We start from the raw sequence: 16808 nt of genomic DNA, 5'->3' as shown, positions 1-16808 counted from the left end.
TAACCTTTGTAGAAACGACAGTTGCATTAAAAAGTAAATTATTTCTGATGCGACCCTCAACTAGTCATAGATTTTAAGAGACTGCAGTCTCCACAAATCTAAACGTTTAAAGTTTAAAAATGCCGTTTTCCATGCAATATGTATTGAATGAAAATGATTGGTGCTTTTCTACATTTACCAAGATACAAGAGAACTTGCTATTGTGGGTAGAAAGGTTTTGGAAACAAAACAATTTGACTTGTGTCCTGAGAGTGTCTGGGATTGCCCTGTTATTTGATTAAAACAGTGGGAAGCCCCAAAAGGGTGATTTTATTTTTCTAAATATCTAGTTACAAATCTGCTCAGAAGGGTCTGTAATGCCCCAACTTTCTAGCAATAATTAGACCTGAACTTCTGGGACCCTCCATGGCCACGCTTGCAGCTGTAGGAGAGTTGTGGGATTCCACAACTCAGAAGTTCTGATCCAACTTTTGCTAAGAAGTCGGGGGCATTAGGGAACCTTCTGAGCAGTTTTCTTACATGAAAAGTTACTAAACTTGTGGCCAGGTGATAAGGTGGACCCCAGCTAGTGGTCGCTGTGACTAGTTGGCATTGTCATGCTTCTTATAAAGAGTTTGTCAACAGTTTCAGAAACAGAGCAAAAATCGCTCTGAGCGGCAGCCATTTGGAATAAAATAAAATATTCTGAGCATTTACCTTGACTGACTCCCATGGTGGAGGTGACTGTGGTGGCAGTATGGGTTGTGCCCGTCTCGTGTGTTTCACAAGGTGGGTTTGAGCAGACTGGTTGTGTAGGAGCTGCAGGGGGTGGATCGTTGCCCATGCTGGACGTCGACGTGGTTGCAGTGTTGGTGGTGTTCGTTTCGTGGGTCTCGCACGGGGGATTGGAGCATACCCGTTGTTCTAAAGTGTTGGGCTGCGACTCCGACGCCATCATGACGGTTCCTGTAGACGTAGTCTGGCGAGTTTCACACGACCCGTCATCAGTCGTTTGCTCGGTGCCAATCCCGGAGTGGGACGTGGTGGCGGTATTTGTGGTACCCGTCTCGTGAGTCTCACAAGGTGGGTTAGAACATACTGGTTTTACAGTCTCATTACCATCCGTTGATGCCTCTGCAGACAAACTCATGGTTGTACTGGTGGAACTTGCTTGGTGGGTCTCGCAAGACTCGCCGGCAGCCCGCTGGGTATTTTCAGAGGACCCAGAGTTGATGTTGGATTTGGCCGTGGTTGCAGTCTGAGTAGTGCCGGTTATGAGGGTCTCACAGGGAGGATTGGAGCAGATTACCAGGGCTTCCGTAGCATTCTGCTTGTCACTGTCTTTAGCAGACCCCTTACTACCATTTTCTACTTCGATAAGGTTAGATGACCCAGAGCTGAACGCCGACTGCACGGACATGGTGGTTTTAGTAGAAATGGTTTGATGAGTCTCACACGGCGGCGTGTGAACTGTATTCTCCGAAAGTCCGGTGCCTATATTGGATCTTGCTGTGGTTGGTGTGTGAGTGGTGCCAGTTTCATGAGTTTCCGATGGTGGATTTGTACATACCCTGACTACATTACCAGGCTGCCCTGCTGCCAGATTAGATGCCGCCGTTGTGGCTGTGTTGGTCGTATTGGTCTCATGTGTTTCACACGGTGGGTTGGAGCAAACCTGTAGTACCTTTTCCGATTGCCCGCTGGTAATGTTAGCCTGCACCGTCATGACAGTACGGGTGGACACAGTCTGTAAAGTCTGACAAGGCTGATTATTTGGTGGTCTCGTCAACTGTTCGGTGCCAATATTTGACCTTGCGGTGGTGGGAGTTGGAGTTGTGCCAGTATCGTGAGTCTCACATGGCGGATTAGAGCACACATTGCCCGCTGCTTCTCTCTGCCCGTTGCCGATGTTTGACATCGCCGTAGTTGATGTCTGGGTGGTTCCAGTATCGTGGGTCTCACATGGTGGATTTGAACATATTCGTACCACGGATCCTGGTTGCCCACTGCCGATATTTGCCATAGCGGTGGTTGGCGTTTGCGTGGTTCCCGTTTCGTGAGTTTCGCAGGGAGGGTTGGAACAGACTCTCGTTACTGTTCCGGTCTGAGCGATGTTAGCCATTGCGGTGGTTGCGGTTTGAGTCGTTCCGGTTTCATGGGTTTCACATGGGGGATTAGAGCAGACCCTCACAACGCTTCCATTTGCCTGAGCCAGCGCCGTGGCTACAAATGTTCCCGGTTCTTGGCCTTCACAAACGAACTGCAGGGTGCCGCCAGGTTGTTGCACAATGCTGCTGAGGTTGACGAGTGTGGTGGTTGCCGTATTTGTAGTTCCCGTTTCATGGGTTTCGCAGGGAGGATTGGAACACACAAGGGTGACTGTGCCCGGCGGCTGATCTTGACCTGAATCGGCGATTGTTACCGTTGCTGTGGGTTGATCAGTGGTTGGCGACGCCAAAATGGAGACGGGAAGGTCATGCACAGGTTGCGCTTCGACACCACTAGGAGTGGTGATTAAAGTTACTTGGGTTGGATGTGAAATTGGCTGGGGAAACAAAAAAAAAAAAATAATAATTTAAAAACTAAAAATTAGTTTGATAGGCAAGTGTTCGTGAAACCTAATGGACAGACGGGAAGGAAAATTTGCAGCGGAAAGCAGCAGCAGTCTCCGCTCAGGCCGGGTTGTACAGTGACAAGCAAAGGACCAAGAAAGGGAAAAAGTCAGCAGCAAAACCTTCACTTTTGGTGTGGACATTTTCTGCAACCAAATCAGCATTATGCAGACTGTAGGTTTAAAAATTAAAACACGAGCCTCAAAACAAATAAACGATGAAGAATTGTGCTACACCTACATACCTGCATAGTGATTGTTGGTGTGCTCAGCCCAGAGGCTGCAGTGAGCGAGGTTTGTGCCGCAGACATTGTAATGGCTGCAGGATTGATCACTTGACTAGAAAGTGTTGCGATTGTTCCTAACGTATTTATCGGCGTTGCAAGGGAAGCAGTGTTATGCACCCCACCTCCCGCCAGGCTTGAAGAAACTGTTCCTGTAACGGTGCCTAGAGTGGTCATCCCTGGGTAAAAAAAAATAAAAATAAATAAATGAGACAACAAAGCTTTAAAAGGGAATCTGTCAGCAGGTTCTTACTATATAATCAAAGAGCAACATAATGTAGGGGTAGAGGCTGATTCCAGTGATGTGTCACTTACTGGGCTGTGTGCTGCTGTTTCAACAAAATCAGTGTTTTATTAGCAGATGACAACTAGGACTAGGTGTCTCATGCAAGGTAGTCCTTCTGCTGTGTAACCCCGCCTCCACCACTGATTGTGCATAGGCAGAAAGCTGCCAGTGTACACAGGAAGCTGCCAATCAGTGGTGTAGGCGGGGTTATACAGAGCTCAGCATTCTGAGCACTGCTACAACAAAAATGCATGCAGACCAGAAAAGTCTGGAATCAGGGTCTTTGACCCCAATACCAAGCTGCTCTTAGATGGGGTAGCAAAAACCTGGTGACAGATTCCCTTTAAGAAATTTGATGCACAAAAAATGGAGTCATGACATTCACGACTAGGGCACGATACATTAAAAAACAAAACAAAAAAAAAAAAAATCACAGCATAAACAGAAACATTAGAATTTAGGAGAAGCCACACACTCCACCTCTAAACACCAAGTTTTTAAAACTCACCTGTGGTACCCTTAACAACTAGGGTTGTTACGGTAGGTTTGACAGCCGATACAGTCACAGGGGTGACTAGTCTGACGCCACCCATAGGGACAGTTCGGAGGATCGTTCCAGGCTGGCCAGGTGCCCCTTTTAAGACCACCTGTTAATATAAATGACATTTAGAAAATTCAATATATTTTAGGGAAAAAGAAAATTACAACCTTAAAACTTCTGTTGTGCATACAGACCTGGGTTAATCCCTGCGGACCGTGACCTGCAGTGAGCTTGGGAACAGCGGTTATTATTTTGGCTGGAGTTCCTGTGCCTGATGTCACCATTTTAGTTGTGAAGATGGTAATTGGCGACTTTATTCCCGCGGTGTTTGTAACCCCTATTGTGAAAAATATAGTTCTGTTCCATTGAAAATGAATAAGGTTCAGGCGCTAATAATGATCTTAATCGTTTAACCCCAATTGTCTGCCAACATATGAAAATAATTGTGAGCGTGCATCTTGAGAGCTTTTGCAACAAAGGAGATTTCCCACCTACCCCTAGGAAAGGTGATAAATGTCTCTTATTGCTGCCCCCCCATGATCACTTGAATATTAGTCCCAAACCCCAATTGAAAGGAAGTGCGGTCGAGCATGTGTCGTGCCTTCCCATTCAGCTTCTATGGAGCTGAATGAGACAGCGGCGGAGTGCAAAGCTAGCCAGTCTCAATCAGTCCAATAGATACTGGGATCTTGGGAACCAGACCCACAGACCTCCCTTATTGATCATGACGCACCCATTACTCATTTATGGCACAGCCACAGGACTTAAGGATAAAAACAAAATTAATTAAATAAAAAAAATTCCTAACTAAAATTAGCACAAAAGGTTACAGGTAAAAACGAAATAACATCACATGGACCCGCAGAAGCGCTAGTTAGAGCGTGAAACAGCTGTCGTCCACCTCCTCCCCGCACTCCCTGCTTTCCATCCTAATATGAAATAAAGGACTCTTATTTTTACATAAACGGTGAGTGAAGCTTTTCATCATCTATGCTCTATTGAAAAACGGAAGAACCTAGACAGGAACAGACATGATATACCTGTTGCTCCTGCTTGTGTGATAATAGCTGACATAGGAATAGTCTTAATGATGGTTGTGGTTCCGGGCTTTGTTGTGTTGGGCGAGACACTGCTAATGCCTAGGATGGTGGGTTTGGTGCCCGTGCCTCCGGCCTGTGTGGTCGTGATAATAGTTGTGGGCTTGCCATCTGCTGACGTCACCAACTTCAGAATCGTTCCTGCCGGGAGAGGTCCCTTTGTCTAAATGGAAAAAAAAAAGGGGGGTAATAACGATTTAAAAATAAAAAAACACTTTGGCAAAGGAAATGTGATCTCCCAACTTTGCTAGGAAACACAATACCTGAATAATCTGGGTTAAAGGCCCAGAAGAAGCCTGTCCTGTTAAAGCGGAGGTCTGCACTGGTTTGGTTTGGACTACAGACATCATTTTACCAAGATTTGAAATCTAAGACAAAAATAAAATTACAATTTAAAATATATGTCAGTCCCTCCTCATCACCCTCTATGATATATTATAGCACGGTGGCTCAGTGGTTATAAAACTATAACAACACTTACCAAGGTGCTGCCACCAGGCACAGAAATTGGACTCTTTACAAGAGTGATGGTCTTTGTGACGCCTCCGACTACTGTGGTTACGACCTGTGCTTGCTGTGCAACTGTGACGGTCCCCGACTTATGCACTGTAATGATCGGACGATTCTGGGCATTGGCTGCAGAGGAGACTGTGCCGACTTGAGCTGCTGCAGTTTTCAACATGCGTGTGGCTGGATTACTGACCTGTGGGAGAAGGTTTCAGCCATTAAATCCATCACCTACATATAATAGAGTTATGGATACAAGCAGCAGGGCCTATACCATGGGGTGTGCCACCCCCCAATACTATTAACGAGAAAAGTGAATTGACAACCATTACCCCCAATATAAATTGTAACCGAGAGTAGTAGACCACTAGGCCATCTTAAATCCATCACCAAACGTCCAGTCTACTTCCATAACTACTTACCATGATTGGAGAGGATGCCATTTTCACCGATGCTGGGAGTGTACTGGCAGCAGAAGACATGGCGACAGATTTGACCATGGTGGTCCCGGCAGGCATGCTCAGCATTGTTGGCGCAGAGGAAGGAGGGATCTTCTGTGTAGCAGCAGCTGCTGCAGCGAGAGCAGCCATGCCACTCATGGGTTGGCTTCCACCGATAGTCTGGAAAGGAAAGAATAAAACACGTCAAAGCAAAATTATCAATTATTAAAAGCCCAAAACTGCAAGAATAGACTAAAACACTTACAGCCCCTTGTGCACTTTGGGCAGGGACCACCATTCGCACACCAGGAGGAAGAGATGTGACCGTTACCGGCGTTTTCCCAATTTGCGTAGCTGGCCGAACAGTAACGAGTGGCGTACTCACTGTTTGCTGGGGTGCCCCAACCTTCAAAACAGCTGGGACTGCTGAAAGACAGAATATATGTCACACAAGTTAAAGTTTTGTCAGTGGCACTAATGCTTCAATTAATATCAGTGTAAAGAAATAATTTACCTTGAGGACGCTGGGCAGCAGAAACAGCAATTGGGCTCCCAGGAATTGTGGGCAAGACCTGTATTGTGGCTGTGGTAGGAGGCACAGAGGCAGGCTGAGGTACCAGGGTAATGCCGGTGTGAGCTACAGGCTGGACCGCCACCGGTGCAGCGGCAGCAGGAGCTGGACTCTTGGGCGGATTCACTGGCACAGACGGAAGTTGATTGGCCGGCGACATTGCTGCAGCGGCAGCCGGGATGTCGTACTTCTGAAGTTGCAGCAGATAGCTGTCTGCTGTCGATACGCTACCCCAGCTGACTTCCAGAGAGTTAGTATTTGCTCTAACTAACTGAACGCGAGCAGGCGCTGGAGGTTTTTCTGTGAAAGACAAAAAGTAGTTATGTTTCAGCTCTGAGGACAATGAGAAATAAAAGCTTAAAATGGAACCTGACAGGTGATAAATGCAGCCCACAGTACGGGCAGCATATATCAGGGACTAGCTGTACGATCACAGCCATGTAAGTTTGACTCTAAACGCTGCAGCGTTTCAGAGAAGAATATACTTTAAATAGCCGCTGGGACCGGCCGCACTATTGACAAGTCGTACTGGTGGGTCCCTGGCGACTTTTCCCGACAGACCAGTCTCTGCCTAAATGCGTGTATAGGCAGAGGCTTGTCAGTCACTGTCAGTGGGAAGCCACCCGCTGTCTGACTAATGAATAGAGCGGCAGGGTCCCTGGCAGCCATTAAAAGTATATTTTTCTCTGAGCTGTAAGAGATGCTCTGAAGCTGGCCGATATTAGGAGGTAACCGTGCGCTCCAGCCATCTTGGCCAGCTTCAAAACAGTGCTTATAAGCTCAATAGAAAAAGACTGCATGTTCTGCTATCTGTCTCGCAGAAGTGGTCGGTCTCCGAGGAAACAAATTGTAGACAAAAGAAAATAAAAAAGTGGTAATATCTCAAAAACGGGTTAAGTGAATCGCAAAATTGCTTGTACCTACAAGCGCCATCAAACAATACTCATTTATGAAGATGGAAATAACCTTTAACCCTTTGGCAACCCTGGGATTTTCAGTATTTTTGCATTTTCGTTTTTTGCTCCCATTGTTCCCAGAGCCATAGCGTTTTTATTTTTTGGTCAATATGGCTGTGTGAGGGCTTATTTTTTGCGGGACGAGTTGTACTTTTGAATGACATTACTGGTTTTACCATATCGTGTACGGGGAAAAAAATTCCAAGTGCGGTGAAATTGCAAAAAAAGTGCAATACCACAGATGTTTTTTCTTATTTTTTTTTTTACCACGTTCACAGAATGCCAAAACTGACCTGCCATTATTATTCTCCAGGTCATTACGAGTTCATAGATACTAAACATGTATAGATTCTTTTCTTAAGTGATGAAAAAAAAAAGCACCATTTTCCAAGACAAGTAGCGTCTCCATTTTTTGGGATCTGGGGCCGGGTGAGGGCTTATTTTTTGCACGCCGAGTTGAAGTTCTTATTGATACCCTTTTGTGGTAGATCCGATGTTTTGATTGCCCGTTATTGCATTTTATTGCAATGTTGCGGCGACCAAAAAACGTAATTCTACCGTTTAGAATTTTTTTCTCGTTACGCCGTTTACCGATCGGATTAATTCTTTTTTTTATATTGATAGATCGGGCGATTCTAAACACAGCGATACCAAATATGTGTATGTGGGGTGTTTTTTTTATAATTTTATTTTGAATGGGGCGAAAGGGGGTGATTTGAACTTTTATATTTTTAAAAACTTTTTTTTTCCACTTTTTGCATGCTTCTATAGTCTCCATAGGAGACTAGAAGCAGCACTTGTCTGATCGCCTCTGCTACATAGAGGTGATGAGCAGATCACCTCTATGTAGCAGAAATGCTCCTGTGCTATGAGCGCCGACCACTAGGTGGCGCTCATAGCAAGCAGCACATGACAACCACTGGGGTCTGCTGCAGACCCAGGGTTGACATACCCACGCATCGGTGACCCGCGATCATTTGACAGGGTCACCGATGGGCGGGGTAAGAGACACGCTTCAGGCGGGGCGATGTTAAATGCCGCTGTCAGAGATTGACAGCGGCATTTAACATGTTAACAGCCGCGGGTGGATCGCAATTCCACCAGAGGCTGTTGCGGGCACATGTCAGCTGTAATAATCAGCTGACATGTGCCCGGTTCAGTGCGGGCTCAGCGCCGGAGTCCGCGCTGAACAGGGGGTGACAGCCTGGTGCGTACTAATACGTCCCAGGCTGTAAAGGGGTTAAAATATCTAAGATAGGGGACAACTTCACTAGAACCCCAGAGATCCTGAGAATGAGGCTCTTAAACCTGGCTTGTATGGAGTGGAGAAGCGTATACTGCATTACATTCACCGACTACAATACTGCCGGAGAAAGCAGAGTACAGTAGTCAGCTATTTATGTCAGTCTCACAGAGTTACAGATATTGTCTACTACCTTGACTAAGTTAATGGTTGTGCCATACATGTTTAAGGGCAATGCCCCTAAAGATTCCCATATACCTTGTCTGCATCAGATCTGCAGCAACAGCCACCACTTCCTCTTCAGATTTTCCACTGCTCTCTTCTGACTACATTTCCCATCATCCCTTGTGCTGGGCTGCAAACCAGCAGTGAGCACAGACCTGTAACTCTGCCTAATCCACTCTCATTCCTCCTTCAGTGTCACACACAGCAGCAGCAGCAGCATCATCATCTCTTGTATGGATACTGTTACAGGGAACAGAAGTAATGCCCTGGTAGTAAAAAAAATGATCCCCTACTCCTCCTCCTCAAAGAAGGAGAGATATGAATGTATTCATACATACTTTGTGTTCTGTATATATATACATACATATACAAAAAGGGAGGGGGCTGGGTCTACAGCACAATACACAGGAACAGTGTGAGCCCTGCTGAATTGAACACCACCCATAAGCAATGAGCTCTGCTGAATAGAGCCCCGCCCACCCACATGACAAGCCATGCCCCCTCCTCTCCCCATCAGATTCCAGACCCCGAACGTGACCATCATAGGAAGTCAGGAGATTGTCAGCCAGAGATCATATGACCGGAAGAGGCATTCAGGTTACAGCAGAATCTGATAAAGCAAGGTATTGAGTAAAGTGATTATATGTGCCAGTTAGTTCACATGAAAGGAAGTTGTAAAGTAGTTGCCAACCCCTTTAACCCAGCGTTGTTCCCATATATTATATATGGCATTCTATTTTTCTATTATGGGTCTCTTCTTAAAATTATATATATATTTTAAGAAGAGACCCATAGAGGCCTTCTGTACCACTAGTTTCAGTAGTAAAACTATCCTGACAGGTTCCCCGTGAAAATGTTGTGGCTATCCTACAGGTGCTTTTATTTTAATGCAGACAGATAAAACAAATATAGAACTAATACTTATACGTTATAAATGGAAAACAACTTTCTGCTATATATTTACCTGTTTCAAGGTACCAAAGGTCTTTACAACACACTTGGTTATTCCAGGCCTTGCGGTAGCCGTCCCGACCGCTCCAGATATACAAACGTGTGTTAATTGCTACAGCACAATGGCCAGCACGAGCACGGGGAATGTTATCCTCCAGTGTATCCATCACAATGTGCTCCCAGGCCATAGAGTCTATAAGAAAAAAAAAATTAAAAACAAAACATATAGATCTATCTATAAAATTTGTTGGGGGGGGATGAAAAATCAAGTTGTTGCCATTTAAAAACACATTGACATTACGTACCAAGGTTGAGACAGGCGAGGGTGTTTGTGCATTTCCATTCCTTCTCATGAGTAGCTACTTTGACATCATCCATTACTAAAGGCACCCAGCCACCGAAGACATACATCCTGGAATTTCGTAAGAAAAGTGTTTTTTTTTTTAAATGTATTTATATTTTTAAACAAGATACTTGTAGAACAATGTGGCATTAACAATAGAAAAGAAGAGACCATTTGAGCTTACTTGTTACTTATAGTTGTGGCAGAATGAAGACTTCGAGGAAGAGGAGCGACGCCATTTAGATTGGGTTTATTCCATGTCAGCGTATCTAAAAATGAACACATATTTCAACTAAATTATAGGATGTTAACCCTTAATCGACCAATGACATCATTTATAAGTGGATGATATATCCATTATAATAATCTGGTGTTCCTAAAAATAATTTGACGGTAGTATAGCTGCAGGACGCTGCAGGGTATTCACCCCAACAGCTGATATCAGAGCTGGCTCTGGTCCCTGTAGTTTAACCCTTTAGATGCCAAAGCACATCTGTGACATTAAAAGTTGTTTTGACTGGGGGAGCTCCTGTCTGGCCATCAGAACCAATTGTGGGTTACCAATGGATTACCATGGCAGTCAGAAGCATTCAAGGCCTCCACCCCTGCCACAGGTATCTGGCCTAATAAGTTGCCTAAAGCACTACACAAGAAGTTAAAAGAGTACATGCCATCCATTTAATGCTGCCTGTGGCTTGCGATCGCAAAAAAATTGACCTGGGACTACAAGTCTCGGCCAACTAGTCCTCACCCTGTCCTGCTCCAGTTGATTGACAGATCGCTCCCCTTGTGTGTATAGGAAGACACCTGTCACTCAAAAGGTATCAGGGCAATGAGAAGCCGGCCAGAAATTACATTGGACTAGTCAGTAGAGACACAATTGTTCGTGCCTGACTTTGCAAAGCATGTTTACTTTGAAATCCCGCAGGGTATCCGTAAAACATACATGGCTGTAATTGCACAGACTGTCTGATTCATGCATTTCTCTTTTCGGCCACCATGAATCCAATGACAGGTTCCCTTTAAAAGGATCATTGCCCCAAGTCTCCAGAGGAACAAAAAAGAAGGAAAAAAAAAAGGAGTCATGTAAGGCAAATATGTAAAACACACCTATATCCAAAATCCAGAGATCGCCGAGCCGACATCCGCTCATTCCTCCATATATCACCAGGCGGGATTTCTTGCTGTCTCTTTCTGTATACACCACTGCAGTATGTGATTCCCGAGGAGGGGGGAGTATGCCGTATGTTATGGGGATGTCCCACGCTACAACCCCGGAGCCGGGACGGAGCTCCAGTATGTAGAGGTCATTCAGGTACCTTTATAATAAAGCATTTATGTACAAGTTAAAATTAATGTCAAAAGCGTAACAAAAATCTAAAGGGGAAGGGGGAAAAAAAAAAAAAAAAAGTTAACAATTTAAGATACCTGGGAATGTTGTTCTTTGGGTCCTCACTATCATTTGCCAATCCGCCAAACAGGTAACATTTACTCCCCACGAGTGAAAAGCTATGTCCAAGGCGAGGACATGGAGGGGGGCCATTTTTTGGTGCTTTTGCTTTCAATCTTTTCCATTCCCATCTGCTTGCCTGCATATGAATAAGTAGAAATTTTTAGTAAGACGTACAGAGGCTCCAGAACGACTTATCCAGGTCATTCCGGCCTCCTACACAGTCACCAAGCTAAAACTGAACTGCCCAGTGTCCGAGGTGAGGGTACAGACCACCGGGCAGATGCAACACCGAGGCGTGGGGGTAGTGCGTACGAATACGGTCCCATATCCTCCAATGCAACTTTACCAACATGAAAAAAAGGGCACCAAAATATTTCATTTCACCTTAGTAAAAAAAAAAATAAATAAATAAAAATTATCTTATGAAGTAATGGGAAAAAGTTTTTGATAGTGAACTAGAAAGTAACGAGCATTTGTTAAAATTACTAGAAATGTAAAAAAAAAAACCACAAACAAAAAACACAATTACCTGCAGCTCGTACAAGTCATTGCTGTATTTTCCATACTCCACCATTCCTCCAAAGACAAGAAGTCGAGTGCCGTCACAGACGAATCCATAGGCGGCACAACCTGGCGGAATATCACCTCTCACCGCGGGGATGAACCACTGATTGGTTGCTAGAAAAATAACAAAAAGCGGTGATAAGTTAAGATGTCGTTTTATCCACTATACAAGAATGGGATCCCTAGTTTTTCGGACAATGCTTTAACATCCCCCAAAGCTCCTGTCGTGGTCTCATCAAATCCAGACATAACTTTGCACAACTCCTCACCATAATCCATCATGGCTCAGTTATTCCCTGAAAGCCTCGTCAACTACATTAATCGACTCAAAGCTGAAAGCAAATTTGAAAGAAATTACTCCATACATTACCGAAGCAAGCAACTACTTCTTGCTCTGCGGCTCCGTGTAGAAGGCCATGTTACCAGACAGGAGATTTCTAGGAAAGCTTTTACTGACAGGGCAATGCTCTGAATATACAACTTGTGCATGGAGACATAATATGTCTGTGTGTACGAAGTCCATAACCATATGCTAGTTCTAAAAGGAACCCGTTACTACAGATGATGTCGGGTTAAATGTTTGGACTTACTATATTAGTGGAAAAAAAAAGCTTTTATAATAAGATCTAGGCAGTGTCCCCATGCCTTGATTAATGTCCTGCCCAGGATGTCGCTTCTTCCCCCAACATAACAATATAATCAGGGGCATGGTTACAGACATATACAGAAGCATGCCTGTGGTTTATTCGTGGAAACCATAGTGACGGCTTCCCTTTAAAAAACAGATTTTCTATAAGGCTGTCCTTGTAGCTAAAGAGAATCGAGTCATACAACATGGATAGTGCCATCCGACACTGGGGGTGGTGGCTACCATGGACGGCGGCTGCAGCATTAACAGCAAATTAGGAGGTGGGGGGAATCTCCTGATTGTGGGGCAGCCAAGCTGCTGATGTCGCGGCCATGATCCATGCCTATGAAATCCTGGCAGGCTCTCGCCCCACAAGAACATACAGCGTACATATGACAACGGTGAAAAACCCCAGTCTACAGGAAGGGTTAAGTCCCCGGTACCCACAGACGGGGTGGCAAGTCTAGGACTATACTTTTCAATTTGCCAAATAATAAGTACTGCTGAATTTTTAAAATGCAGTTGCCCAAGTTAGGGGCATACGATCGCTATATACCCCTTTGCCTGATTGATGAACTACAGGCTCAACATGCCGACAGCTGGTGCGTCCAATTCGTATAGAAGAGACAAGTGAACCAGAGTCTTGGAAAACCACAATTCACGGCATCGTAAAGGATCCGGCAGCTCCACGGCCGCCAGCAAGTCAGCGGGATAGATCACCGGCGCCTCGGCACAACCAGAATACTCCATTCACTTGTCCGTTTCACAGCTCCTGACCCCAAATAAACAGCCTCATAGAGGTCTGTGTGAGTCAAGAGACCCGCAGACTAATACAAAAAAAATAAATAATATCAGGGGGCCAAACCCATCTATATATCACTACAATATTATAGGCAGGCTATACAGTCTTCTGCAAGTATCCTCCAGTTATAAGAAAGAAAAATGTCCTCTTAAGAGGGCACCGCCAGCTGGGTATGGAGTCTTATTAGCAGTGCTCCATAGAAAAACATCTCGCTAGTGCCACCTACTGAAGGTTGCTATCCTGTGAGTCCGAGCAGAGCAAGTTGCATTGCAATGACAGATACAAACTCACAAGGCAGCTAATCTCCAATAGGTGGCACTAGAGAGACCGCTGTCACCCAGAAGAAACTAAATCGAAAAAAAAAAAAAAAAAACATGGAATAATTCATTAATATCAAAACTAGCAAAGAAAATGCATCAGTAGCTGATCGTAACCAGCTCTGACAGAAAATATCTTCATGAATCCGCAGCACTGATACTGACAGATCTCCTCATATACAGCACAGACCAGAGGACATGGGATTAGATTTGCAAAAATAAAAAAAAAATAAAAAAAAAAAGAGAGGAAAAACATAGGTATCAGGTTTTGCTGTTTTTTGTGCAAAAACCTGAGGAAGTTGAATCCTGTTTTTTTTTTTTTTTTTATGTAAAAAACTTTATCATTATGCACAAGAGACAAATGTACCTGACAAAAATGCAGCAAATACGCAGCAAAACCTGTTTTTTTGCAAGCAGCTTCTTTACTGACGAGAGCAGGTTTTCCTTTGCAGAAAAAAAACGCAATGTGTGAACATAGCCTAATACAGCATCCAATGAAGCAGGACAAATTCTCTGTTTGATTCATAGGGAATTAAGAGGGGTCCGAAAAAAAAAAAAAAGCTTTGTATAAAATGTAGGACATTTTGCAGTAAAGCCCTTACACGTATAATCTATGATATGACAAGAGGGAATTATTCCCGACTTCAATATCCTTCATGAACATCTTCCAGGCTTCTACATACAGTTTTCTGGATCTTTAGGCTATGTGCCCAAGATGCAGAAATGCTCCGGATTTTTCCAGAGGTCGCGTGACCCGTCACATAACTAAAGGACGTCACCACAGGTCCTTTTAGTCTACCGCGAGCTGCCAGCAAGTCAAGACAAGGACACCGGGGGCCATCAGAATGTAAGTATAATGTATATTTTTTATTTTAATTCTTTTTTTTTACAGGTCCTATGGTACCCGGGTCCGGAGGAGAGTCTCCTCTTCTCCAAACCCGGGTACCATCCGCACATTGTAACGCATGTTATCGGCATGTACAGATGCAGTGATGCGTAATCCATGCGTTCCAATGCAAGTCAATGGCGGCGAAAACACAGCATTTCCGCAAAATAATTGGTAGTGCTGCGTTTTTTTTTCGTAATGATAATCCGCAGCGGAAGTTTCTGCAGCATGTGCACAGCACATGAGGATTATCATTGGGGAACATGGCAGGCCTTCTACCAAGCGTTTTTTAAGTGTTTCTGCAGCGGAATTGCCGCTGCGGAAACGCTTAAAAAAAAGCATAGTGGGCACACAGCCTTAGATAGTAGACAAAATAGTCACACGTATGCACACAGAGGAGAGATAAAGTTATCCAATATCTACAAGAGCAAGCTCTTCTGAGGACGAGGCCTCGTTTACCACGGGCAGATTCACTGTCCGTAATGAACTGACAATAGATTAGCCGCTTGTTTGACCGACGATTATTTCTTCATGTGAGGGGGATATGGTGCAAAGGAATAAGATATTAGGGCTGCAGAGAAGATGCAATTAAGGACAATAATAAGGGACATTTTTTACAGGGGCAACAATTAGAAACATTACTATGCCGATTTTTTGGGCAGAACAACAACCCGTGTAAAAAAAGGCACTTAACGCCAGTTCTAATACTACAAGCTTTGTGAATAAAAAAATAAAATAATAATTAAGAGTTGGTACAAGTCAATTTGCAGGACCCGGTCCATCGGCTACTTCGGTGATCTAGCAGGGAACCCTGAGAACTACATGTAAAGCTCCAGCCATCCGTGATTCTTCTTTTGATTAGGTGGCCTGGTGTGATGTCATCATCGCAGTGTGATGCACATGAGGTCGCGCCAGGCCGGCTAATCAAAAGAAGAGCCGTGGATATCGGTAGATGGTTTTCAGGACTCCCATCCAGCTGCCAAAAAAGCAAATCCTCACATTGCTGACTGGGAAGGAAAAATTTAATTTAAGGAATAGATATATAATATGTACTGTATACATAGAGCAAGCTGGAAGACAGGCGTACACATTGCTATACATTGGACAGAGCAGTCACCGACGCAGGGAGGGGACACGGCTCAGGACGTCTCTTTCAAAGTGGAATTGGCGGCAGGAGACAGTCAGCTGATGAAGTCCTATATGTAATAGGGTGGAGACAGCAGCACATACAGGGGAGGGAGAAGCTGACAGCTCGCTCTCATCGTCACACAGTCCTAGTAGTAATCCACAAAAAGGGAAAGTGCCCGGGATATATGCGACAAAGAATTAGGAAAGCGCCAGACAAAGCAGCTGGAAAGACTGAATCCAGGAATAACCTGCAAATATGCTAATAAGTGTTCAGGCAGAAAACTGTGCCCAACAATACTGATATGTGTGTCATATATGGTTTACCCCACAGCCAGAAGCGGATCCAAAAGGAAATATAACAGGATCAACTTTTACATCTCCTGCTGGATCTATGCAAAAAAAAGACTGCATTAAACACCACAGGCCCAATTATTCATTTTTTAGTTTAATTTTAATAAAAAAATAATAATAATTAAGTCTAATGGTATTCATGGCGGTTCAGGAGTTTTTTCTTTTGCAAAATACGAAAAAAAGCTTTATTTTTTGTCTTCAACCTATTTTTGCAACTTTTTAGAAAAGTCAAATGTTAAGCTAAAATGTCAAAAAAAAAATTCCAAAAAAATAAAATCTCTCCAGAGCGGGGTGGGACTGGAGTATATTTCCACACAAATTTTGCGTCTTTTTAAAAAAGTCGTGAGGACTCTGCTGAAAACATCTGGAAACCCTAAACCTCATTTACAATGGTGAACACTTTAAAAAAAAAAAGTGCAAATTAAAAGGAATGAGCTGCAAATGCAAGACTGACAAAAAAAAGCTGAAAAAAAAAAAAACAACCACCAATAACTAGACAAAAAAAAAATGATACAAATGCAAAACTGAATGAGATCTTTCCTATTTCCCATCGTTACTGTGACGGCCATCTGAGTCAACAATCGCCCGGTCTATAGGTTAGATCACCTTTATATCAAAATCTGAAGGAAAGCAAGAAAACCTTCC

The 16808-nt window shown here is 44.0% G+C and overlaps 1 protein-coding gene across 4 annotated transcripts in view; it reads right to left on the bottom strand.

The window, feature by feature from the left end:
• HCFC1 (host cell factor C1) overlaps positions 1-16808 on the bottom strand; it is a 29650-nt gene that overhangs the window by 10054 nt on the left and 2788 nt on the right. For 3 of the 4 annotated variants that reach the window (XM_073639846.1, XM_073639848.1, XM_073639844.1), the window contains exons 2-17: positions 12017-12165; positions 11463-11623; positions 11145-11353; positions 10219-10303; positions 9997-10103; positions 9705-9884; positions 6260-6616; positions 6011-6171; positions 5728-5925; positions 5280-5501; positions 5062-5166; positions 4742-4961; positions 3896-4038; positions 3669-3807; positions 2836-3053; positions 697-2524 (exon numbers count right to left, since the gene is read on the bottom strand). In XM_073639846.1, the coding sequence (XP_073495947.1) occupies positions 697-2524; positions 2836-3053; positions 3669-3807; positions 3896-4038; positions 4742-4961; positions 5062-5166; positions 5280-5501; positions 5728-5925; positions 6011-6171; positions 6260-6616; positions 9705-9884; positions 9997-10103; positions 10219-10303; positions 11145-11353; positions 11463-11623; positions 12017-12165 (4482 nt within the window). The remainder of the gene's footprint in view (positions 1-696; positions 2525-2835; positions 3054-3668; positions 3808-3895; positions 4039-4741; positions 4962-5061; positions 5167-5279; positions 5502-5727; positions 5926-6010; positions 6172-6259; positions 6617-9704; positions 9885-9996; positions 10104-10218; positions 10304-11144; positions 11354-11462; positions 11624-12016; positions 12166-16808) is intronic. The other variant, XM_073639845.1, reaches the window with a different exon arrangement.

This window comes from Phyllobates terribilis, unplaced genomic scaffold (assembly GCF_046119375.1).
Source record: "Phyllobates terribilis strain yellow unplaced genomic scaffold, ASM4611937v1 Scaffold_7__3_contigs__length_470593459, whole genome shotgun sequence".
NCBI lineage: Eukaryota > Metazoa > Chordata > Amphibia > Anura > Dendrobatidae > Phyllobates > Phyllobates terribilis.
This window is presented reverse-complemented; position numbering and strand designations above follow the sequence as displayed.